General features: G+C 51.0%; 1 protein-coding gene across 2 annotated transcripts in view; it reads right to left on the reverse strand.

The window, feature by feature from the left end:
* Nucleotides 1–2,749: 2,749 nt before the first annotated feature.
* LOC102445807 (caspase recruitment domain-containing protein 8-like) overlaps nucleotides 2,750–25,362 on the reverse strand; it is a 65,198-nt gene continuing 42,585 nt past the window's right edge. Inside the window, exons 6-12 of one of the 2 annotated variants that reach the window (XM_089775289.1) lie at nucleotides 24,486–24,547; nucleotides 22,225–22,445; nucleotides 20,485–20,744; nucleotides 19,678–19,803; nucleotides 17,988–18,129; nucleotides 14,923–14,964; nucleotides 2,750–13,512 (exon numbers count right to left, since the gene is read on the reverse strand). In XM_089775289.1, coding sequence (XP_089631415.1) covers nucleotides 13,250–13,512; nucleotides 14,923–14,964; nucleotides 17,988–18,129; nucleotides 19,678–19,803; nucleotides 20,485–20,744; nucleotides 22,225–22,445; nucleotides 24,486–24,547 — 1,116 coding nt within the window. In that variant the 3' untranslated portion in view covers nucleotides 2,750–13,249. The remainder of the gene's footprint in view (nucleotides 13,513–14,922; nucleotides 14,965–17,987; nucleotides 18,130–19,677; nucleotides 19,804–20,484; nucleotides 20,745–22,224; nucleotides 22,446–24,485; nucleotides 24,548–25,362) is intronic. The other variant, XM_075897863.2, reaches the window with a different exon arrangement.

Here is a 25,362-nt window from a genome sequence, read left to right on the forward strand (position 1 = left end):
AAACTGCTGAGTTCTGTCGACAGAAGTCAGCGGCCGTGTAGACGCGGGTATAGGTTTGTCAACAAAAGTGCACTTTTGAGGTTTACTGCCGTCGACTACAGCCAGTTCTGTCGACAAAGCAAGCCGCTTTGTCGACATGAGAGTGTAGACGCAAAGGAGAGTGTAGCTGCAATAACACATTCTATCGACAGAACTCTGTCGACAAAAGGCGTTATTCCTCGTAGAATGAGATTTACTGCCGTCGACAAAACTGCTGAGTTCTGTCGACGTTATGTTGACAGAAGTCAGCGGCCGTGTAGACGCGGGTATAGGTTTGTCAACAAAAGTGCACTTTTGAGGTTTACTGCCGTCGACTACAGCCAGTTCTGTCGACAAAGCAAGCCGCTTTGTCGACATGAGAGTGTAGACGCAAAGGAGAGTGTAGCTGCAATAACACATTCTATCGACAGAACTCTGTCGACAAAAGGCGTTATTCCTCGTAGAATGAGATTTACTGCCGTCGACAAAACTGCTGAGTTCTGTCGACGTTATGTCGACAGAAGTCAGCAGCCGTGTAGACGTAGGTATAGTTTTGTCGACAAAAGTGCACTTTTATCGACAAAACCCTGTAGTCTAGACTCACCCTAAGGGTACATCTACATGGCAGCATGATTTGGAATAAGGCAACGTCTAGACTACTGTTTCTTAAATCGTGTTCCGTGGCACACCGGTTGGAGGTCTGTCACAGAGAGCAACAGAGTTCAGAATGAACGCCCTTAGCAAAAAATCCGTGGTGTTCCTCATAAAATTGTTTGGTGTTCCTTGGTCTTAAAAAGTTGAAGAAACACAGGTCTAGACTGCAGTGTTTTTCCAGGATCCTGGAAAAGCAATGTGGCGTCCAAGGAACACATCCGCTTTCCCGAAAAAAATTTCGGAAAAACGGACACTCGTTTCCACCATCCCTGTGAACCTCGTTCTACAAGGTATGAGGGATGTGTGTCAAAGAGCAGATTCTTCCGAAATGTGGTGCTATGTAGACGTGCCACATTTCGGAAAAGTCTCTTTCGACAGAAAAGTGGGGAAAGATTCGCAATTTGTGTATCTTGTTCCGACTTTCCTTTGTAGTCTGACTTTCCTTTGTATCTGACGCTTCAGGGGGTAGCCGAGTTAGTCTGCATAGCAGTGTTTCTTAAAGTGTGTTCTGCGGCAGTCGGAGGTGTGCCACGGAGAGAACAGAATTCAAAATGGATGCCCTTAAAAGGGCAACAACTCTTCTCTGCGGAATGGCCGCCCTTAAAGGGGCAAGCTTTTTTTTTTTTTGGCTCAACTTTTCCCATAAATTATGGTTTGGTGTTCTCGGTCTTAAAACGTTTAAGAAACACTGCTGTACAGGATAAACTTAAAAAAGCGACAAATGGTTTCGTAGCACTTTATAGACTAAAAAAATATATAGATGGTATCATGAGCTTTCGTGGGCACAGCCCACGTCTTCAGACGACTGGAGTTTTCCTTTGTATGACTTTCCTAGACGTCGTCTAACTGATGTTATTCCGAATAACATAGGGCGTGTCTGCACTGCAGGTAGTTACTTAGACATAATGTCGAAATACTGTCGAGCAAGAGGACTTCTTTGACTCCTGTGATTCTCATTTTACGGGGAGCAAGGGAAGTCAAAGGAAGAGTAGACTGCCTTCAACTTCCTGCTGTGTAGACAGTGCCAAAAGTCGAAATAAGCTGTTTCGACGTCAGCTACGCAGTTGATGTTGCTGAAGTGGTGTAGCTTATTTCGGCTTTAGCCCTGCTGTGTAGATGTGTCCTAAGGGGGAAGGAACGCAAGCCAAAGCAGGGAAAGAGCAGATTAAACACATCTAGGCTACATCTAGACTGCAGGTTTCTTTCGGAAGAAGCTTTTCCGGAAGAGACCTTCTGAAAAATCTTTTTCCGAAAGAGCGCGTCCGTGCTGCCAAAGGGCATTGAAAAAGCGATCTGCTTTTTCGAAAGAGAGCTTCCACACTGAATGGACGCTTTCTCACATTTATACTTTGATTACTGTGGGTGGAGCGACGACCAGGATACCTGTGCTCTTTCCTCTTCTTCCGAAAGAACTCCCTCTTCCCCGTCCACACGTGCCATTTTCCAAATGAGCTCTTTCGGAAAAAGGCTTCTTGTAGAAAGAGGATCGTCCACATCAGAAAACTCCCTGTTGTTTTGATTTTCTTTCAAAAGAACGTGAGTGCAGTGTGGACAGAATTGAAGTTTTTTCGGAAAAAACTCTGTAGTGTAGACATACCCTTAGATACATTAGATTAGCGGTTCCCAACCTTTCTGAGCCTAGGGACCCCTTTTTCAATTTATTACATTTTCATGGACCTCTCCCTGGTCCCTGCAGGAGTGAGAAAGGAGGGGGGAAAAAGAAAAGAGAGAAAAAGAGAAGATAGAGAGAGCGAGAGAGAAAAGAAAAAAGTGAGAGAGAAAAAGGAGAGAGAGAGAGGAAAAAAGCGAGAGAGAGAAAAAGGAGAGAGAGAGAAGAAAAAGGAGAGAGAAAAGAAAAAAGCGAGAGAGAAAAGGAGGGAGAAAAAGAGAGAGATAAAAGAAAAAGGAGAGAGAGAGAGAAAAGAAAAAGGAGAGAGAGAGAGAAAAGAAAAAAGCGAGAGAAAAAGGAGAGAGAGAGAGAAAAGAAAAAAGCGAGAGAGAAAAGGAGAGAGAGAGAGAGAGAAAAGAAAAAAGCGAGAGAGAAAAGGAGAGAGAGAGAGAGAGAAAAGAAAAAAGCGAGAGAGAAAAGGAGAGAGAGAGAGAGAGAAAAGAAAAAAGCGAGAGAAAAGGAGAGAGAGAGAGAGAGAAAAGAAAAAAGCGAGAGAGAAAAGGAGAGAGAGAGAGAGAAAAGAAAAAAGCGAGAGAGAAAAGGAGAGAGAAAGACAGAAAAGAAAAAAGCGAGAGAGAAAAGGAGAGAGAGAGAAAAAGGAGAGAGAAAGAGAAAAGAAAAAAGCGAGAGAGAAAAGGAGAGAGAAAAAGAGAGAAAAGAAAAACGAGGGAGGAAAGAGAAAAATAAGAGAGAAACAGAGAAAAGAAAAAAACGAGATAAAAGAGAAAAAGAAAGGAAAGAGAAGAAAAATGAGAGGAAAAAAAAGAAGAGAGAGAAGAAAAAAATGAGAGAGAAAAAAGTAAAAGAAAAGAGAGAGAGAAGAAAAAAACGAGAGAGAAAAAGAAAAAGAAAAGAAAGAGAAAAGAAAAACATGAGAGAAAAAAGAAAGAAAAGAGAGAAAAGGAGAGAGAGAGAACTAGAGTAAAGGAAAAAGTGAGAGAAAAAGATGAGAGAGGGAAGCAAGAATAAAGAAAGAGAGAAAAAGAGAAATGTATTCCAGTGCTTAACCACCCGGACAGTTAGGGCGTGTTTTCTGATGTCTAACCTCAGCCTCCCTTGCTGCAATTTAAGCCCATTGCTTCTTGTTGGATCCTCAGAGGCCAAGGAGAATAATTTTCTCCCTCCTCCTTGTAACACCCTTTAGGTACTTGAAAACCACTATCATGTCCCCTCTCGGTCTCCTCTTTTCCAAATTAAACCCAATTATTTCCGTCTTCTCTCATAGCTCATGTCTGCTAGGCCTTTAAGCATTTTGGTTGCTCTTCTCGGCACCTTCTCCAATTTCTCCCTCGCTTTCCTAAAATGCGGTGCCCAGAACGGGCCACAAAATCGTTAGCTGTTAGTGTTAAGACCTCCTGGACGATGAGTGAGGTGCTGGAGGACTGGAGAAGGCCCTACAACATAGAACAGATTGAACCTCTTTAATCCGGCACGCTCTGGTCTGGCAACCTCCGTGGTCCGGCACGATTTGAGTTAGCCGGATGTCCACTTACTGTGGGTGTGGCCAAGTTTCTGGCGGTCCTGTAAAGTTTGTGTACAGCTTTCTTCGTGTTCTGTGGTGTTTTTTAGCTCAAATTTCCCCGTAAATGTCTTCTAAGAACCTTCCGGAGCTAGGGCAGGAAGAAGGCTGCTTAACCATGGGCACTTGTGCTCCTGTACTGGGCTTATAATAGTCTAGTCTTCAGTGCCAAGGTCCCTCCTCATCTGGGTTCTCCAGTCGAAAACCAGACGCCCGGTAATAGGTCGTTTCCTTTCATCTTCTCAGGGCCTCCCTACGGAGAGTTGCCGGTAAGTACCGACCCCCACGTCTCTTGGGGCGCTCAAGGCGATGGAGGGGCTGTGGATCTTCCTTGAGACACCCTGAGCAGGACTGAAGAGGAGACACGCCCCACCTATGGCCCGGAAGCTGGACCGGGCCCCCTGGTGGTGTTTGTCGAGGGATAGCCTTTTCCACGTCCTGAGGCTGGAAAATAGCCAGCCGTCGTTTTCAGCGGCTGCCGCGGTCACCCTGCCCTAAAGCCCCGGTATTGTTCTCAATGTTGCCACGCCGTCAGGGCCCTGCCGTTGCCAAGGAAGCTGTGTAAGAACAAGCCGGGCCTAGTTCTTCCCCCTCAGCCTCCATTCCGGAAGGTTCCTCAGCCCAGCCTCCATTCCGGAAGGTTCCTCAGCCTGCCCTCTTCCTCATTCAGCCTGGGGCCGCTGAGGTGGTCTCGCCCGCCGCTCGGAGCGTCTCCCCGTCCGGGCAACAGCTGAGGCCGCCTCAGCCCCCGTCCTTTGGGCACGGAAATTTCCGCTGGCGTCCGGCCAACGTGTCAGAGCTGCGAGCCGGCCCCAGCAGGTCAGGACTGGGTTGTCCACCTCATGGCTGTTTCTCCATCACTCCATGGGGTACCAGGCTGATTCCCACAGGCCCAGAGGGCAGCTGTGGGTCCCAGCCCCATTGCAGGTGCCTCCTCTTGGTGACTCAGCCGCCGGCCCGGTTGCTAGTCCCCTTCTGTGGTGTCCTCCGCCCCGGCGTAGGCCCAGAGACCCTCCAACGCACAGTCCCCTCTCTAGCTGCTCCTGACTCTCAGTCCTATGAGCACTGTTCTCTACCCTGTTCTGTTCGGGGTCCCCCCATCCCTCCAGGCTAGGACCCACAAACCTCCTCCCGGCTACCAGCTCCGGCCCAGTTCTGCTCGGGTCTAATCAAGGCTCCTCGTTGCTGCTTAATTGGCGGACTAGGTCTGTTTCTGCCCTCTCAGCACCGGGGGTGGGGGGCAGACCCCCCCACCATATGCCCCCATTTTACAGATGGGTGGTATGGAGAATGGAGGCTCTTCTGGGTTAGCTCTATGCCGAGGTGGAAGTGGGCTGGTGAGAACTGGCCACCGGCTTGGCCCATCCATGGCCAAATTTGCTGCCCCTGTTGGCGACCCTGTTGAGGACACCAGCAACGCCTCAGCTGGACCCTACCGGCAGGAGGGAGCAAAAGGGGCAGCTACCATTGATGGGGGTGGGGTGGGGGGAGATTTAAAAGGGTTCCAGATGCTTGGCTACCACAACTGCCACCCCAGGCTCCAGGACGTCGGCCCAGAAGGACTGTTCGGTGAGTGTGTCTCCCCTGCTCTGCTCTCCCACCCCTTCTTGGGTCCCAACGCCACCCCCCTATTGTTAAGGACATCAGGCAGAATACACAGGTAAGTCCTGGCGTCTACTTTCCGCCCTGGTTTTATGGCTAAAATCTGTCACTCCGGTTTAAAACAAGGAGGTGTATTCAACCTGTGGAACTCCTTGCCACAGGATGTCGTGAAGACTAGGATTTTCAAAGAAGAGCTAGATACATTCATGGCGGTTAGGTCCATCAATGGCTGTTACCATTCCTACCCACCCTGGCTGTCCCTAGCCTCTGTTTGTCTGGAAATGGATGACAGAAGAGGGAAACGTGAGGATTCCCTGTTGTGTCCCTCCCTCTGGGGCATCCGGTATTGGCCACTGTCAGCAGACAGGATACTGGGCCGGATGGACCTTTGGTCTGGCCACTCTGATGTTCTTCTCTCCCACCGGCGGCAAAGGGTTAATTGCTTTTTGGAGACGTTACCACACCCCCAGTTGGTATCGTCTGCATATTTCACCGGGATTCTTCCACATTGATTCGTGTTCATTCTACAACCCTCCTTTAATTCTGCCTTGATCGAGTCCTGCATCGGCTGCTGCATTTTCTTGCCGAGGGGCAAAGTCAAACAGACAGGTCTTGAATGACCCAGCGTGTTCGGTTGACCCTGTTGACTAGAGCTGTCAAGGATTAAAATAATGAATCCCGATTAATCGCGCTGTTAAACATTAGAGTGTCATTCCTATAAATAATTGGTGGGTGTTTTCTACATTGTCAGATCCACTGATTTCAGTTACACAGTCGTGTAGAAAGTGGTCAATTTCTGTTTGGTTTTTTTATGCCCCATGTTTGCCCTGTAGAAAGAAACTCACGTAAGCACAGCAGGGTAATCTCTGGATCGTGCTAATTGAACTTACAGATGTTCAGCGCCGGCCGGGAGAAGACCGAGTCCTCGTCCGTTAATATCATGGAAGAGCGCAGCCAAATTCTTGGAATCGCTCTCCCCCTTACAAATTCTTGCCCACCCGTCTGTTGAATAGAAGTGAACTCGACTTGTTTGAAAACTAGCTGTCTAGTCGTCTCCCGGGATAGGAGCGGGATGGAAGAAGTGTTATTGTCTGACACGACCCCAGCTTCTGGTCTTCCCAAATACAGTGTAGAATATTTACTGGACGCTTCCGTACTATTATTATTGATTCAGGGTGTGTCTAGATCGCAGGGTTTTTTCGAAAAAAGTAGCCTTTCTTTTTTAAAAACTTGACCTGCCTCTAGACTGCTGCCGCGGTCTTTCGAAATCAAAAGAACACAGCCGTTTTTTCGACCGTGGTAAAGGAGGTTTTCGAGGAAGAACGCCTTTTTTCGAAAGTGCTCTTTCAAAAAAAGTCATTCTTGACCACAAACGGGGCTTTTTCGAAAGAGAGCATCCCGACTGCCTGAGTGATCTTTCGAAAAAGCGTCTCTCTCTCTCTCGAAAATACTGGTTGCTGTCTAGATACTCTCTTTTGAAAAAGGCTTTTTGGAAAGATTACAGCCGCACCCCAAGTTACGAACAAGTTACGGGCCAACACGTGGTCCGTAACTCGAAGTGTTTGTAACTCGGATCCCATAGAGTTACATGGCGACCGCGCTGTTCTTAAGCGCGGATCGCCGTTTGTAACTCGGATCTGCATTTACAACCACTTTGGTCGTAAGCGCGGGCGGTCGTAAGTGGAGGTGGTCGTAACTCGGGGAGCGGTCGTATTTTGAAATCGCCTCTTTCGAAAGAGGCTTATAGTCTAGACGTACCTTCAGCGCACAGTCAACCTGTGGAACTCCTCGCCGGAGGATGTGGTGAAGGCTAGGACTTGAAGAGGGGTTCAAATAAGAGCTAGATACGTTCATGGAGGTTAGGTCCATCAATGACTATTCACCAGGATGGGTAGGAAGGGTGTCCCTAGCGTCTGTCTGTCGGTGGGTGACGGGAGGGATCAAGTGTGGATTCCCTGTTGCGATCCTTCCCTCTGGGGCACCTGGTACTGGCCTCTGTCAGCAGACAGGATACTGGGCTAGATGGACCTTTGGTCTCACCTGGCCTGGCCGTTCTGGCATTGTTATTATTGATCATTAATTTGGCTAGTTCCTTCTCGTTCTGTACAAGAGACGAAAGTAAAGGGTTCTTTTTTGGACCTGACGTGGTCGACTGCTAGCCGGACATCTCTCTGTGATCACATGATGATTCCCTGTTCTCTCCCTCTGGGGCATCGGCAGACAGCATCCTTGGGCTTAGACGGACCGTCTGATTCAGTCTGGCTGGCCTTATGTTTTTGTGTCGGTTTGCTTCCATATCCACTTTAGCTTCGGATTGATATTCGTTACCTTCGACCACCCCCTTTCTTTTGCTTGTTACATTTTATAGGATAGCTGCTGTCCCTTCAATACCAGGTTGGAGTTTTTAACCAATCTGGCCTTCTTTCACGATTGTCTCTCGTGCGTGTCTCGAAGGATGTCCATAACTCCCATGCCCGTTTTTCTGATCAATTTCTTCCCCCCCATGTGATTTGGCTCAGCCTTGTTTTCAGCTTCATCAGAACGGCCAGACTGGGTCAGTCCAGTGCCCTGTCTGGTGGCAGTGGCCAATGCCAGATGCCTTAGAGGGAGGGAACAGAACAGGGAATTGGCAAGAGATCCCACCGCTGCCACCAACTCCCAGACAAACAGAGGCTAGGGACACCATTCCTACCCAGCCTGGCTAATAGCGATTGATAGACCTTGTAACCAGTTGGACACGATCCCACTTCCTCCTTTTCGCTGGTGTCTAACTGACCAGACACATTCCTATGCTTCTTCCTCTTCCCTGACCTTGGCTTTCTTAGTTCTACTTCGTTGAACGTTTTATCATGCCCTTGGTATGTTATCTGTAGTACAATGCAATTTCTCATACCCAAGGCCACCAGGCCCCATTTAGCTTAGAATCCATATTGTTCACGAACAGTGCTTTTTTTTGTGACGGTACACCCCAGAGGCAGATAACTAATGCTGCTTGTCTTTTGGTATTCAGCTTTTAATCCTTAACGTACTTCAGTGCTTTATAAGGTTCAATATCTTGTGATAGACCAGGTTGTGGCTGGTCCTTGGAGCAGCCAAACCCAAGAAAATGAGGATGGGTTCTGGATTTATTTTTTGGGAACAAAAATCAGACTGGAAGCTTCAGAGGGTAGCCAAGTTAGTCTCTACAGGCTAAACTTAAAAAACAACACATGGTCGGGTAGCACTTTATAGACTAACAAAACTTGTAGCTGTTATCATGAGTTTTCGTGGGCACAGCCCAGTTCTTCAGATGACCGGAGTTTTGAGTTTAGGATGTGCAGACACAAAATAAATTGGGGAGAAGGAAGAGGAGGGAAGGGGGCGGGAAATAAGGAGCAGAAGGTATGACAATATCAAAGGGAAAAACAAGTAAGCAGAACGGGTAATCTATAAGCACCTAACGATCGGATAGTTAAAAGAAGCAGATAAGGATCATAGGATAGAAATTAGATAGGAAAGGTACTTGCTTTGATGAGGGTACATAAAATCTGAGACACACCACATGGATTCCAGCAAGAAGCCACAAGGGGTTGTGTGTTTGCTGTGTGCTTTGGAAGCAGGACTTGAAAGTGAAGAGTAATCAGAACTCTGCACGTTCACCGTGTCTGTTTTCAAGACTAGGTCTCTGGGTTGCTGATAACTTTGGATCTGAAAGCAAGCCAGAAAGTAAGTGTGTGTGTCTGTGTGTGTGTGTGTGAGATTAAACTACGGGGTTTTTTTTGAAAGAGGATATGCAAATTCCCACGGATCTTGCTTTCGAAAGAGGATCTTTCGCAAGCGAAAGTAGTCTGGATGCAGTTTTTTCAGGAAAAAAAAATTCAGAAAAACCACGTAAACCTCATTTTTTTTAAGGATGTGTTTTCGAAAAAGGAGTTTTCCACCCTCCCCGAAGAAAAGTATCCCAGCTACTTTTGCTTTTGAAAGATCCTCTTTCGAAAGTGAGATCGGAAGAAGACCCGTGGGAATTTGCATATCCTCTTTCGAAAAAAACCCCGTAGCCTAGACAGATCCTAAGTGACCGTACAGGGATAGAAGCGGTCTGCTATTCAAAGATTTCAAGAGGGTATAACACACACTGTCCTCAGGAGTAAATTGTCGAAATAAAAGGCCTGGTATATAACAAGATATTTATAAACACCCACTTGTTCAGAAACGTGATGCTAATGTTACTGTTTAACGTGGGAGTAAACATAGCGTTAATGAGTAACCCTGCAACATTGAAAATTATTCTTTCGGGAAGAGAAAACCGTTTGGGCTTGCGGGAATGATAACCGGCCAACACCTAGCACCAAGGAAAATTGCGATAGCAGCAACACTTCTCTGTTACTGTGAATAAATGGAGGGGATGACGAATAATTGCTTCTGCTTTTCTGGAAAAAAAAAATTAAAGCTTCGCAATAGCTAGGCTATTAAAAACTTGGTCTGCTGTATAAAAGGGAAACTGAGGCACATTACCCCGTTAATTTAATAGTGAGCAGTGGGAATCCTTTACCTGGAACCCACAGAGGGAGGCAGTTACGAAGGCTTGGCTGGTTTACAGAGCAACATAGCTAATTATTGGGTAACAGCGCGCAGATAAAGAAATCAGCAAGAAAACTTGTAAAGGTGAACTCTGTTATAGTCCTAGCATTCACAACCTCCTCAGGCAAGGAGTTCCACAGGTTGACAATGCGTTGTGTGAAGAATACTTGTAAAGGAGGGGAGTGTTTATAAGATATAATGTGCCCCCCAGGCACGTTATATCCCTTTATCCCACCTCGCCTCGTGGGCAGAATTTGAACCTATCACCCTTCCCGATCCTCTAGGCCACCCGGGAACCCTTTCCCCTGCCTTAGTTTCAGGGCGCCCTTTATATCACCTCTTCCCGGGTGCGGGACTTGAACCTACCACCCTGCCCTCCCCGGAAAATGTTCTTTTTGTTTTTCAGAACATCCGGAAGAGCTGGTGCCAGCCAAGGGAACGTCAAGACTGCAGAGTTTTTCCGGGATACTGCAAAATGTTTTTCGGAAGAGCCGACATGTTTTTTCAGCATCCCTGTAACCCTCGTTTTGAGAGGATGAAACGATTTTCTGAAAAAACTGCCAGCATGAATGTGATGTATGAGAGTATCCCGTTTTTCTGAAGAATCTGTACCAATAAACAACCCTAAAAGCTCCCCCCCCCCATCCAGGTTTGTTCCTTAGTAGGTGTCTGGAAGTGCAACAGTCCTTAACCTCCATAATCTAGCTCTTTTTTGAACCCTGTTAAAGTCCTAGCCACCACCAGATCCTCTGGCGAGGAGTTCCACAGGTTAACTGCGCTGTGTGACGAAAAACTTCCTTTGGTCTGTTAAACCTGCTGCCTATTGGTTTCATTGGTTGAAATGTTGTGGGAGCAAGTAAATAACTTTTCATTATTCACTTTTGCCACCCCAGTCACGATTTTACAGACCTCTATCCTATCCCCCCCGTCTCCTCTTTTCTAAGGGTGTGTCTAGACTACAGGGTTTTGTCGACAAAAGTGGACTTTTGTCGACAAAACGATACCTGCGTCTACACTGCCGCTGAGTTCTGTCGACATAACGTCCCCAGAACTCGGCAGTTTTGTCGACGGCTGTAAACCTCATTCTACGAGGAGTAACGCCGTTTGTCGACAGAGTTCTGTCGACAGAAGCCATTACTGCATGTACGCTGTCCTTTGCGTCTACACTGTCATGTCGACAAAGTGGCTTGCTTTGTCGACAGAACTGGCTGTAGTTTAGACGCTCTTTGTCGACAGCTTTGTTGACAGTATCTGTCGACAAAACTTCTGTCGACAAAAGCCTGTCGTCTAGACATAACCTAAGCTAAAAAGTCCCCGTCTTTTTAATCTCTCTTCATATGGATCCCCGCTCCAAATCCTGAATCATTTTTGTTGCCCTTTGCTGAACCTTTTCCAATGCCAATATAACTTTTTGGAGATGAGGAGACCACATCTGTACGCCCATATTCATGATGTGGCCATCCCACGATTTTATGTAGAGGCAGTAAATTCTCTTATCCCTTTTTTTAATGATTTTGCACATTCTGTTGGCTTTTTTTGCCAGCCGCTTCACACTGAGTGGAAGTTTTCAAAGAACGACCCACAACGACTCTCGAGTAGTCTTCTGAAGTGGACCCTTCAGAAGTACCGTCCTGTTGGCACACGGTCAACGCGATGAAGTCACGATCGCTTGGATATCAGCGGCCGTTTGGTTTTAGTTCGGTGAGGAGTCTCTCTGTCTGCCGCGATGAGGGCTAAACACGGAATCCCCCAATGCTGAACGGATCACGTTCTGAGTCCAACGGGAGAGTGACTGTCCGAAGAGAGGAAGACTTTAGCCTGGTCCCTAAAAGCGAGACTGTGGCGGAAGAGGAGCGAAGGAGGTGATACTTGAGATGAGGCATGACTCTACTGAAAAGTTCTTACAGGTGTCACGGACTCCTAGGGGTAGAAGAGACCTCAAGAGTCATCGAGTCCAACCCCCTACCCAAAGCAGAACCAACCCCAACTCAGTCATCCCAGCCAAGGTGTGGTCAAGCTGGGCCTTCAGAACCACTAGGGATGGAGAGTCCACGGCGTTGTCATGGCTCCCGTTGCCAGGGAGACATTTCCACACCAACAGCGGTCATGCCTTTGGGGATGGTGGTTAGCCCCGTTTCGGCCCCAACAAACCCAAATGCCTCAATCTCTCCTCATAGGTCGTCTGCTCAGGCCACCTCATCATTTTGGTCGCCCTCCGCTGGACCCTCTCCGATGCGTCCACATCCTTTCTGTAGCGGGGGGCCCGGAACAGGACACACCACTCCAGATGTGGCCTCACCAGAGCCGAATCAAGGGGAAGAATCACTTTTCTAGATCTACCTTAGGCAAAACACTTCACAGGAATGGATTTCTATGGGTCTCTCTCTGTGCAGCCTCCGAAAAAGAAAGCTGTTGAAAGTAGACTCGTAGAAGCCTAGCGTTGGGAGAGACCTCAGGAGGTCATCAAGTCCAAAGCAAGACCAAGCCAACTCAATCAACCCAACCAGGGCTTGGTCAAGCCGGGCCTTCAAAACCTCTAGGGATGGCGAGTCCATGCTGTTTTCATGGTTCCTGTTGCCAGGGAGACATTTCCACGGCAACAGCCGTCATGCCGTTGGGCATGGTGGTAGCCCCGTTTCGGCCTCAACGGCCCATTTTCCTGCCCTTCACCCTAACTCATCTCAGCCATGGCTTGGTCACGTTGGACCTTCCAAATCTCTAGAGATGGAGATTCCACCCGTTCCAGGCCTTCCCCACCCTCCTCGGGACATTTTTTCCTCATCTCCAACCTAGACCTCCTCCTCGTTCTGCCAGCCATCTCCAGCCTCCCTCCATCCTCTTTGGAACCGCCCTTCAGGGAGTTGAAGGCTGCTCTCCAATCCCCTCTCACTCTTCTGTGGACCAAAAAAGCCCAGATCCCTCCACCTCTCCTCGTTTCGGTTGCCCTCCGCTGGACGTTCTCCAGAGCATCCACAGCAGCGCCTGTACTAGGAAAGGAGGCCTAAAAGTGACGGCACTGGACGAGGAGTCAGGGCTGCTCTCGGTGAGGCCTGATGGCCACGTGTCAGAGGGTCCGCTCTGCAGGGGAATCCCCACAGATTTCCGACTCCTCGTGGTGGTGGCCCAGTGGCGTGGCTTGAAAATCTCTCCTCAAACATATTTCTCCGTGACGACTGGCCACGGCAGTAGCCCTCAGTGCTTGTGGCCAAGAGGAAGTTCTCCTGACCCTACTGGGATGCCTCCAAGTCCTCTACGAGGCATGGGTCTGTCTCCCGGAGGATTTGGTACAGCTTCTCTTGTGCCCGAATCCCCTTCCTCTCCACCAGCTTCAGTAAGGCGTCGTTCCGCCGTTTGCTGGTCTGGTGGCTTTTCACCTCTTCCTCTTCCTCGCTGTTGAGGAGTTGGGCGTCCCGGAAGCGGGCCAGCATGGAGTCGAGCAGCCCCATTCGATCGCGGAGCTGCAGCCGGTGCTTCTCCACAAAGGCCGCCCCTAATGGAGACACCAGCCCTGCGTTATGCTGCTGCACGTGAGAGACACGACCTCCTCCTCCCCCAGTCCCTCTCCTCCGCTAGGCCAAAGCACGGGGCACGTTTCTGGTAGGTAAAGACATCCGATGTCATCAGAGGGCTGCTGAGTTGAGCCAACCTTGATGGTCTAGGGCACCCCTGCTAATGGTTCAGGCCATTCCATAGTAGGGCAGAGTTAAGGGGATCACCATGTGGGAGAAGGTTTGAGATGGGAACCGGGAAACCAGTTCTTAGCAGTGGCACTGATTAGAGTGTAGAGCAGTGTTTCTTAAAGGATGTTCTGCGGAGGAGAACAGAATTAAAAATGGCTGCCCTTAAAGGGATAAGCCTCCTTTTTTTGTCAACAAATGGCTGCCCTTAAAGGCATAAGTCTCCTTTTTTTTGGTCTGGGGAATGGCCGCCTTTAATGGGAGATATGGAAGAGCAGGTTGGATAGACGTCTACCAGGGATGGTCTAGATCGGTGTTTCTTAAAGTGTGTTCCATGGTACCACTGCTGTGCTGTGGAGAGAACAGAATTCAAAATGGCTGCCCTTAAAGGGACAAGCCTCTTTTTTTTTTTCACTCAACTTTTCCCTGGGGGCTTTTTTTCCTCAACAAAAAAATCTTTGGTGTTCCCCATAAAAAAAAATTGTTTGGTGTTCCTCAGTCGTAAAAAGTTTACGAAACACTGCTGTAGAGTAACCTCCCTGGCAAAGGAGAGATCGGGCAGAGGTTTGGGCACCAACTTGAGACCAGGGATCAAGTCCTTGGTTTGCCACCGACTTCCGGTGTGGCCTCGGGCAAGTCACTCAGCTCTGCCAGCTGGGCAACAGCTCTGCCTTCCCACACCAGGTGGGTGAGGATAAACACAACAGAGACTGAGGATCAGAGGCGTAATAAAGCTAGCCAGCAAGGGGAGCGGAGAAATGTCACAGCTCAGTGTGGCCAAACGAGTGTAGGAGCATCTCTACCCCACCCAGAGCAAACTTACTCCATGCAGAGGGCAAAGAACAGCATAAGGAATATTTAACATTGGTGTCAATGTACATTCTGTGCCTAGGGCAGGAACCGGTGGCACAAAGGGCAGAGTTAAGGTTAAGGTTGTTTGGGGCATTTTCAAAAACTTTGAACACTTTGTGGTTTTTTAATCCTCTTAAAACGTTAACTTTGCGTTTCTTGGCTTTCAAAGGTTTTGGCTGTTGCTGACTCCTGGCATTCTGCTCCGATTTCGGCAGCGCAGTGGGAACGGATGCCTCTTTGCAACCTTAACAAGGGTTTTGTGGTCACGGGGATAGAGACGGTGCCCTCGTGTCTATGCTTCAAGCCGGAGGACAAGAACGGGCACAGACTGTGTAAACTCCAAAGCACGGTTAAAAAAAAATCGCACTGACCTGGGAGCCCGAGGGAGGGCGAAGCAGGAAGTCTTACATCCCCTGGAAGAGACAAGCGAGGAATTAGTTGAGTGCCTGGTTGATTCGTTCGTGGGGGACTATCAGAGGCTGAGGGCAGTGTCTGATTTCTAGAGTTTCTTGGCTCGCCTGGTGTCCGACCTGTCCTTAAAGCTAGACTGGGGGAGCTTCCTTCCCCAACGTAACCGTTAAAGAGTTGGTCGCTCTTCCGAAGATCGTTTCTGGAATCTCCATCGATTCGCTGGGATCTCCTGCCCCCTATTCAACCCACCTGCTCCCTGACAGACCCCCCCCACAACCTTCACCTCCTATTTTAACCCCCGCTGCTCCTCCTGCCCCCTAACCAATGCCCCTGCTCCCTGACCGTTCCCGGGGAACTCCTGCCCCATACAAGGTCCTCTTCTCCAGATCCTGGAGCGTCAGGGCAGGTGGGCAGCTGAGGGTTACGAAGGGGAGAGACTGCGGACTCGCCTCGCAGGGTTGGTGCTCCAGAGAAGGACACATGGGTTTGCCAGGCCAAATAGGGCTGACCCGGAAGGGGAAGCCCTCCATAAGACCCCTTGGTGGGTGGAGCTAGAGCTACCTAGCCCCTCCCACAGGAAGCAGAAGGGCGGGGCCAGGACTATAAGAGCAGGGAAAGCAGTCCAGATGTGCTTCCTGGCCTCCCCAGGAGGGATGCCCAATGGCCCCGACATCTGAGGGATGACCGGTTCTGGGAGGCAGGCCAACATCACTCCGAACCACGCCAGGCACCGAGTGGACCAGAGCCCGCACCAGGAGACTGGGCTGCACCACCGGGCCTGGGTCCCGAACTCATGGACACTCCAGAGGACCCTGAGAAGCAGGTAGGCTCCCAGGGGAACTAGGACGCAGCCCAGGGGAAGCCGACGCCGCACCGGCTGGTGAGACGGAAGTCGAGGGGGCAGTGCCTTGTGGCCCGGATCCCTGCTGATCGCCACACCTGGCGTGGCTACCCTTGCTCGGCCCGTGGGCAGGCCTGAGTCTCAAACTGTTACAGACTGGCTCGATGGTTTGCTGCCCCGCCCTGACACAGGGACGAGACGTTCTGGTTATGCCGAGCCAGTGTAGGGAGTCAGCAGGGCCACCTGCTGACCCACACTGGTACAGGCCCACGGACCCTAGCGGCACTAGAGATGAATGAGTCTGCCCCAGCAGACTTGTAGCTTCCATCTCCCCTGTCCCTAGAGGTCATCATTAGGAGACCAGGCATGCCACCCCCATCCCCATGACAGTCCCATTAAACTCCGGGATGGGGCCTGATGAAAGGGTTCCCTTGTCCTTGGGGGAAGACTGTTATCCACACCCCTCCCTGTAGGGACCACAGATGGTGCTTGGTCCTGCCCTGAGAGCAGGGGACGGGAGCTTGTGGAATCTCTATCGCTGGAAATATTGAAGAGCAGGTTGAGTAGACATCTACCAGGGATGGTCTAGATGGGGCTTGGTCCTGTCGTGAGGACAGGGGATGGGAGGTTGTGGAATCTCCATCGTTGGAGATATTGAAGAGCAGGTTGGGTAGACGTCTACCAGGGATGGTCTAGTTGGGGCTTAGTCCTGCCATGAGAGCAGGGGATGGGAGGTTGTGGAATCTCCATCGTTGGAGATATTGAAGAGCAGGTTGGGTAGACATCTACCAGAGATGGTCTAGATGGGGCTTGGTCCTGTCGTGAGGACAGGGGATGGGAGGTTGTGGAATCTCCATCGTTGGAGATATTGAAGAGCAGGTTGGGTAGACATCTACCAGGGATGGTCTAGTTGGGGCTTAGTCCTGCCATGAGAGCAGGGGATGGGAGGTTGTGGAATCTCCATCGCTGGAGATATTGAAGAACAGGTTGGGTAGATATCGACCAGGGATGGTCTAGACGGGGCTTGGTCCTGCCAGGCACCTGGACTTCATGACCTGTCAAGATCCCTTCTAGTTCTAGTGTTCTATGATTCTATACACATCTACGAAGGATGGTCTAGACCATGCTTGGTCCTGCCATGAGGGCAGGGGACAGGATGTTGTGGAATCTGTATCAGTGGAGATATTGAAGAGCAGGTCAGATAGACATCTACCAGGGATGATCTAGACCAGAGTTTCCCAACCTATGGGTCAGGACCCAAATATGGGTCGCCATTACATTTCAAAAGGGTCGCCAAGTGTCTGACCAAGCCCCATCTAGACCATCCCTGGTAGATGTCTTTCCAACCTGCTCTTCAATATCTCCATCTAGACCATCCCTGGTAGATGTCTACCCAACCTGCTCTTCAATATCTCCAGCGATAGAGATTCCACAATCTCCCGTCCCCTGCCCTCATGGCAGGACCAAGGTGGCTTTTAAGGAGCCGTTCACACATTTTTTTGAATTGCCCTGGGTCACCAAGTTTTCCTGAATTGTCAAAATGGGTTCCCACCTGGAAAAGGTTGGGAACCGCTGGTCTAGATGGTGCTTGGTCCTGTCGTGAGGACAGGGGACAGGAGGTTGTGGAATCTCCATCTCTGGAGATATTGAAGAACAGGTAGGACAGACATCTACCAGGGATGGTCTAGACGGGGCTTGGCCCTGTCGTGAGGACAAGGGATGGGAGGTTGTGGAATCTCCATCACTGGAGATATTGAAGAGCAAGTTGGGTAGACATCTACCAGGGATGGTCTAGATGGGGCTTGGTCGTGCCGTGGGGACAGGAGATGGGAGGTTGTGGAATCTCCATCATTGGAGATATTGAAGAACAGGTTGGGTAGACATCTACCAGGGATGGTCTAGGTGGGTTTGGTCCTGTTGTGAGGACAGGGGACTGGACTTGACGACCTCTCGAGGTCCTTCTCATTCTAGGATTCTATGAGTCCCACCACGGAGCGGGCATGGTGGGCACACCCTGGTTGGATGTGGGGGAGGGTGCCTAGCAGTGTTTGGGCCACAGCTTGGTTTGGCCTTGGTGCAGGAGAAATCACTTCTGACGGCCACAAGCCAAAGAAGTCAATGGAAAGTCTCCCCCTGATGTGAATGGGTTGAGGGCCCTCACGAGTCACAAGTCACTGGACCTACCTGGCCTCACCAAGGTCTCCCAGACCAAGCTGCCGTCCTCTTGGCCCTTCACCTTGAGCTGGATTTCCTTCTTCATTTCCCGGGTGTAGATCTCCACAAACGATTGCTGCTCCCCGGGGCTCCAGTAGCAGAAGTCCAGTTGCTGAAGCAAAAGGGAGAAGGCGTCGGGAGACTCGTCCTCCGGCACCAAGAGCGGGAACGGACAGCCCCAGGCTCCAACCATGAGGGACTCGCCGGGGGACCAGCCAGGTCCGGGTTAGACAGAGGCTCTGGCTTGTGAAAGACTAGCTGCCTTGGACTTTCTGTACCCAATGGGCGAGGCCTCCATCAACCCCAGGAGTTGGGAACCACCACGGCTCATCCATCCTAGGCGTCCCTGAAAGTTCCCAGAGCTGAGCACGCAAGATCCTCAGGGGCTAAAGCCACGAGCCTCTCCCGCAAGGGCGAAAAGCCAACGGACTCTCGGCAAAGGCGGTAGAGCCGCCGTTGACATCTCCGTCGTTCCGAAGCACACTGTGTGGGGCATACAACCTCCACACTGGGAAGGACGGGGTTAAAGGGCAGCACTGGGCCCAGCTAGCTCCGCCCCTCCAACCCTGAAGAGCACGCACTTCTTGGGGACAGGGCTGGGAGGCCCGGTGGGGGCTGACGGTTTGGGTCCCTTTTCCGTTTTTGTTCATGCCTGGGAGAACGGCGGAGGACAACAGGGAGGGTCTACAGCATGGGTTCCCAAACTGAAGGGTGTGCCCCTTGGGGGGGCCATGAAGAAATTGGAGGGGGGCTCAAGGCAACCCAGCCCCCCCCCATCAATTGCCCCCCCTCAAGAAAGAGCTCAGTAGGTCTGTCTGCTCAGCCACCAGAACATGTGCAGCTCGGGCTGGCTGGGGCAGATTTCAAAATGGCCCCCTTAAAAGGGCAATGCCTACTCTGTTCTTAAAAGGGCAGGACAATGTTCTTTTTTTTTTTCTCACGTTTTGCTATTTTTGGGGGGGGGCATGATGCCGAAAAGTTTGGGAACCACTGGTCTATAGCCAAATGGAGCGTCGTGGGGTTGGACTTTCGTCTTCACCTTAGCGGGAGGCTGACCAGCCCATCAAGGACCCTACTATGGGCACGTTTAAACGACCTCCCTCTAAAGAGGGATGTAAACGAGACCGATGGAAATTGCCAGTGAAGCCAAGCTTTGAATTTGCCGCCCTTCGTTTGCATAACGGCGGCCGGACGTTCTTTCGAAAACTGGTATTTCGAAAGTGAAACTGCTATCTAGGCGGGTTCTTTCGGGGGGAAAAAAACCCCTTTCGAAAGAACCGTAACGCCCCAAAAAATGAACTTTCCTGGTTCTTTCGGAAAAGGATTTTTTTTCGAAAGAGCCGAGACTAGATGGCAGTTTTACTTTCAAAAAGCCCGTTCTCGACAGAGCGCGCGGTTGCGCCGTTATGCAAATGAAGCGTGGGAAATTCACATCCCGGCTTCATTTGCAATTTTGATCTGTCCGATTTACATCCCTCTTTCGAAATAGTCTAGATGTAGCCTGTAATTCCAAATTGAACCCTTTTCCCGGGGACAAGACGCACCAGTGAAGGATCTGATGTACTCCGAGCGCTAACGCTCACTCGGAATCCTCGTTCGGTGGATTCTGAGGATCCCAATGTTTCCTTCCTCCATGCTGGTCGGGGAGAGGACCACTTACCGCTGGCGTGATCTCCAGATTTTCCAAACCGGACACCTGGTACCGAGACCCAAAGTACAGAGGGTTGGTCTGAGGAGGTTTGGGCACATGCGTTGATTTCCACGTTGTTTCTTCTTCTTCAATGGCCTGTGAACGCAAAACATTGTCATACCTGAGGAACAATTGACCTTTGTCAATGTAGCCCTCTGGTGAGTGTGTCTTTTAGGCCCTTTGCCCGCGTATGTCACCAATTCTTCAGTGGGCGAACGCCGTATCTCTTAACCCTCAACTCTCCCAGGAAATAAAATGGGTGGAAAGTGATCACAGTGGGAGAAGAGCTGGGTTTTGTTGCTTGACCAAACCCTGCCACCCATTTCCAGCCTCAGATGGCCCAGAGGGAGTGAACACGACGGAACCATCAAGTGATCCCACCGCTGCTACCCATTTCCAGCCTCAGATGGCCCAGAGGGAGTGAACACGACGGAACCATCAAGTGATCCCACCGCTGCTACCCATTTCCAGCCTCAGATGGCCCAGAGGGAGTGAACACGACGGAACCATCAAGTGATCCCACCGCTGCTACCCATTTCCAGCCTCAGATGGCCCAGAGGGAGTGAACACGACGGAACCATCAAGTGATCCCACCGCTGCTACCCATTTCCAGCCTCAGATGGCCCAGAGGGAGTGAACACGACGGAACCATCAAGTGATCCCACCACTGCTACCCATTTCCAGCCTCAGATGGCCCAGAGGGAGTGAACACAACAGGAAACCATTAAGTAATCCCACCGCTGCCACCAATTTCCAGCCTTTGACAAACTATTTTACCTTCTTCAGTGAGTGGTCATTAGGTATCAGGTAGAGGTGGAGCGTGACGTCTGCCATGCTGAGCGTCCGGTAGATCAGCACAAGGGAATGGATGGGGATAAATGTTAAGGCCGACCGTAGCTTTCTCCAAAGTACGCCAAGCTGGGAGAAGCTGGGATTCTTTAGGACGGCAAAAAAGCGGTTGATGCTCGTGGGTCGCTCAGGGGTCATCCGGCCAGCTTCAAAATGGGCAATGCGGCACAAGCTTTCGTCGGCTCCGTCTGCAAAAGAAACCGCAAAGACTTGGGGGCTGGAGCCAGGCAAGCCGGGGGCTGCCACTTCCGGTCCCAGTTGTCAGGTTTAACGTCCCCACCAGCATTGTTATCGGTAATGATGACTCAACCCTGGATCTAAGGATTATCCCACTAATGTCGGCTCTGTGTTCAGCGAGTCCTAAATTCTTGGCCTTAACAGCTTCCTATGCCAGAGAGTTCCGCAGTCGAATTACAGGTCATAGGAAAAACGATGTCCATGGATCAATTTTCGGTTGGCCACCTTTTCATTTCATCGCATGCCCCTTGCTCTGTGGGACAGGAGAACTGAAGTCTTCAATCCCTACGATCTGTGTTTCATAGTCTTTTATCCTTCCTCCTCTTCGCTGTCTCCTTTACGACGGATTATCCCAAAGGCACAATAATCGTCTCCGTATTCATTTCCAACTCAAGACCTTTCCCTTTTATTTTGCATTTGCCCTCATTATATTTGTCGTCCTGTTAATCACTCACCTACTGGAGTTAGATCCCTCAGAAATTCCTCCTAGTTTTCTGGCCCTGGCCAGCCTCGATAACGTGTCCCTTTGTGACAGGGTGGGCATACCTCACAGAAGGGCCAGGAGGGATTAAGAACTTGTGAGCAGAAGAAGCTCCGCCCCCTAGCCGCACTGGGCACGCTCCAACGGCTGGAACAGTATAAAAGGGAGCAGCTCCATTCAGTCTGGGCTGGCTAGTGGAGGAGAAGGACCTGCTACTGAGGTTCCCCGAAGCAACGGGGCAGGACGTGGTATCTCCCGCCCGCGTGAGCTCAGTGTGTGGCGGCGGGCTTCTCTCTGGAGCGCGTGGTGTATTACTCCCCCGCTTGGGTCCTGGTGGTGTAGGGTGGGCACAAGCCACCCTGCCGGGTCTACTGCCCCTGTGACCCTCACCGTTAGGCTGTGCTGCCCTGGACTCTAGAGCTTGTTACAGATTGTGGCCATTGGGCCGTACTGCCTCGGGCCGGGACACATTTCTCTACCTCAGCGCTCGCTCCCGATTATTAATAAATATGAAGTTTCACGGGGCCTGATATGACCTTAGGGTTAGGGTTAGCCAACTGCCGATCCATGTGGGTCTTTTGCCTCCTCCCACATAGTTTCTTTAGCGGCCGGGGCGGTGGTCCGGTTTTGGCTTCCGGCCTCGCCAGGAGGCAGGGCCTCGGTGGGGGAGAGGAGGAGCAGAGATGGGGCCTCAAAGGCAGGACCAATCCTCACTCGATCCTGAGGGGATTCGAACTGAATTGGGCCAGCCCGGAAAACGAGGAAGAGGAGGGAGAGGCAACCCGGCGCTCTAGCGCCGTAGGTCCTCGACTTTTTGCTGCTCACAGACCAGACTGACCGGCACCGACCGACCCCCTCCACGCCTGGGCCGTCGAGGGAGTTCGACACCTCCCCGAGCCCCGCTGGCTGCAGAGGGCGGCTCCCCCCGCGGCTCCCCGTTTCTGCCCTACCTGCGAGGCACACGAAGTGGGGCAGGTGCACGGCGCGCACCCGGTGGGGCTCGGCCCGGATGTGGAAGAGGGGGCCAACGACCATCCAGTTCTCCTGAGCCGACGGGCTCAGACTCTCCGCCCAGGAGCCGTAGCTGTACTCCACCGTCACGGCCGCGCTCACCTCAAAGCCAAGGCCCGTCTCGGCGCAGTGGAAGGAGCCGGCGTGAGGGAGGTGAGCCCTGGGGAGGGAGGATGAGACCGTGAACTAGAGATCAGGCTTGGACAGCGCTTCTAGGCCGGTGATCCTCCCAGGTTTTCCGGTGGCCTCACGGAGTCACCACCAACCCCACACGACTTCATTCACTTTATAGAACCGGACGGTTGGACGAGACCTCAGGAGTCATCAAGTCCAGCCCCCTGCCCAAGGCAGGACCAATCCCAACTCAATCAACCCGGCCAGGGGTTGGTCAAGCCGAGACTTAAACACCCCAGGGATGGAGATTCCACCACCTCCTTAGGGAACCATCCCAGTGCTTCACCACCCTCCTCGGGAAATCGTTTTTCCTACTATCCAACCTAGACCCACCCCACTGTAACTTGCGCCCATGGCTCCTTGTTCTGCATCCGTCACTACTGAGAACAGCCTCTCTCCATCCTCTTTGGAACCTCCCTTCAGGAAGTTGAAGGCTGCTCTCAAATCCCCCCTCGCTCTTCTCTTCTGCAGACTGAACAAACCCAAATCCCTCAGCCTCCCCTCATAGGTCATGTGCTCCAGCCCCCGAATCATTTAGCTCGCCCTCCACTGGACCCTCTCCAATGCGTCCACGTCCTTTCTGTAGTTGGGGGTCCAGAATCCTCCAGATTCTCGGGGTCACCCAATGAAATGAACAGGCAGCAGGTTGCAAACAAACCAAAGGCCGTTTTGCTTCCTGCCGCACACTGTCAACCTGTGGAACTCCTCGCCAGAGGATGATGTGAAGGCCAGGACTTCAAAACAGGGTTCCATAAGGAACTAGATACACTAGCAAGTTTCAAAGGAAGAAAAGGACGCTTTTCTTCATGCAGCCACAGTCAACCTGTGGAACTCCTCGCCAGAGGATGATGTGAAGGCCAGGACTTCAAAACAGGGTTCCATAAGGAACTAGATACACTAGCAAGTTTCAAAGGAAGAAAAGGACGCTTTTCTTCATGCAGCCACAGTCAACCTGTGGAACTCCTCGCCAGAGGATGATGTGAAGGCCAGGACTTCAAAACAGGGTTCCATAAGGAACTAGATACACTAGCAAGTTTCAAAGGAAGAAAAGGACGCTTTTCTTCATGCAGCCACAGTCAACCTGTGGAACTCCTCGCCAGAGGATGATGTGAAGGCCAGGATTTCCGAAAGAGACTAGATCAACCAGCAGGTTGCAAAGGAACAAAAGGCCGCTTTTCTTAGGGTTGCCAGGTAGTTTCACCAAAAATACTGAACACGGCCGAATCTCTGGAGGCAAAACGCATCACAGGAACGGATTTCTATGGGTCTTTCTTTGCGCCGCCTCCGAAAAAGCAGGCTGTTGCAAGTAGACTCGTAGAAGCTTAGGGTGGGAAGCGACCTCAGAAGCTCATCAAGTCCAAAGTAGGACCAATCCCAACTCAATCCACTTAGCTAGACCTTCGTCAAGCCAGGCCATCTATGGACGGAGATTCCACCACTTCCCTAGGGAACCCATTCTAGAGCTTCCCCACCCTCCTAGGGAAATGGGTCGTTGACACCCCTTTTTTACCAGCTCGCTGGGAATCTGGGCAAAGGGAGGTTCACAGATCTAGGAGGATGTCTTTTCACGGGCTCTCCGCTGGCTGTGAAAAGCGAGATGCGCACGGGTGTTTATATCATGGATATCGGCAACCCCCTCAGTATGGACTTTGCCCCGGAATGGGAGAAGGCCGGGAGATGGGGAGGGTATGGGCCCACCATCACATGAGGGAAGATGGGGGTCTGTGTCCAGAACCAGAGCCCAAGGCCGGATGGATGGGTTCCCAAAGTTTCCTGCAAGAGTTAGCTCCCCAACCCCTCCCAGGGCGGAAGTCCAAGCCCTGCTGGTTCACCACTTCAAGGTGACTCAAGAACTCACCTTGGTCCTCTAGCATCATGTTCCACCTGTCTCCAGAGGCGGTGCAGGTCAGGAGCAACAGGGAGGGTAGGTGAGAGTTATCCCCCGCCCCCCATCACCTACACGAAAAGCTCCTGGTGGTCACCTTTGAGAAATGCCATTCTCACATCACATCCTGGAGCGCCTTACCTGTAGATGGTCTTGTTCCTCTCCGGGTCTAGGACAATCTGCGGCGTTACCTCTGGAAGAGTCTGAAATACAGAGAGGAGGGTGGCTTCACCAGGGTAACGTAACATAAGAACGAGGGGGTCACCAGATGAAATGAACAGGCAGCAGGTTTCAAACAAACCAAAGGACGTTTTGCTTCCCGCTGCACACAGTCCACCTGTGGAACTCCTCGCCGGAGGATGGCGTGAAGGCCAGGACTTCAAACAGGGACTAGATCAACCCACAGGTTGCAAAGGAACAAAAGGACACTTTTCTTAGGCTTGCCACATAGTTTCACCAAGAATTCTGAACACCCGCCCCCACCAGACGTCGCGGGGGAAGAATGTCGCAGTAGTCTTCCGTCCGAGCAAAACAGAAAATACCGGGCATGTAAAATTTTCTGGTTTTTTTTTTTTTTTTATACCGGGCCAATACCAGACACCTGGCAACTCTTTATACAGCTCATAGTCAACCTGTGGAACTCCTTGCCAGAGGATGATGTGACGGCCGGGACTTGAACAGGGTTCCAAAAAGAGCTAGATACGTTCATGGGGGATAGGTTCATCCGTGGCTATCAGTCAGAATGGGTAGGACTGATGTCCCTAGCCATCCACCGTGTCCTGCATGGTCCCACGTCACTATCCTTCCCCGTTCAAAGGTATCGATTGCCATGCCTTCGTGGATTGTAACAGCCTCCCCTGTAGATCCCCCCCACTCCAAATTGATTCCCGATTGAGTGGTCTCCTTCTGGTCCTGCTGCATTCCAGGGCAGGGGGAAGCAATTTGCCAATTTCCATGAAAGCGGCCTTACGCATGTGAAAGTTTTGCAGCCACTGGTCACCGGCCAGCTGTGTCACTA

This window comes from Pelodiscus sinensis, chromosome Z (assembly GCF_052426305.1).
Source record: "Pelodiscus sinensis isolate ZL-2025 chromosome Z, ASM5242630v1, whole genome shotgun sequence".
Lineage (NCBI taxonomy): Eukaryota > Metazoa > Chordata > Testudines > Trionychidae > Pelodiscus > Pelodiscus sinensis.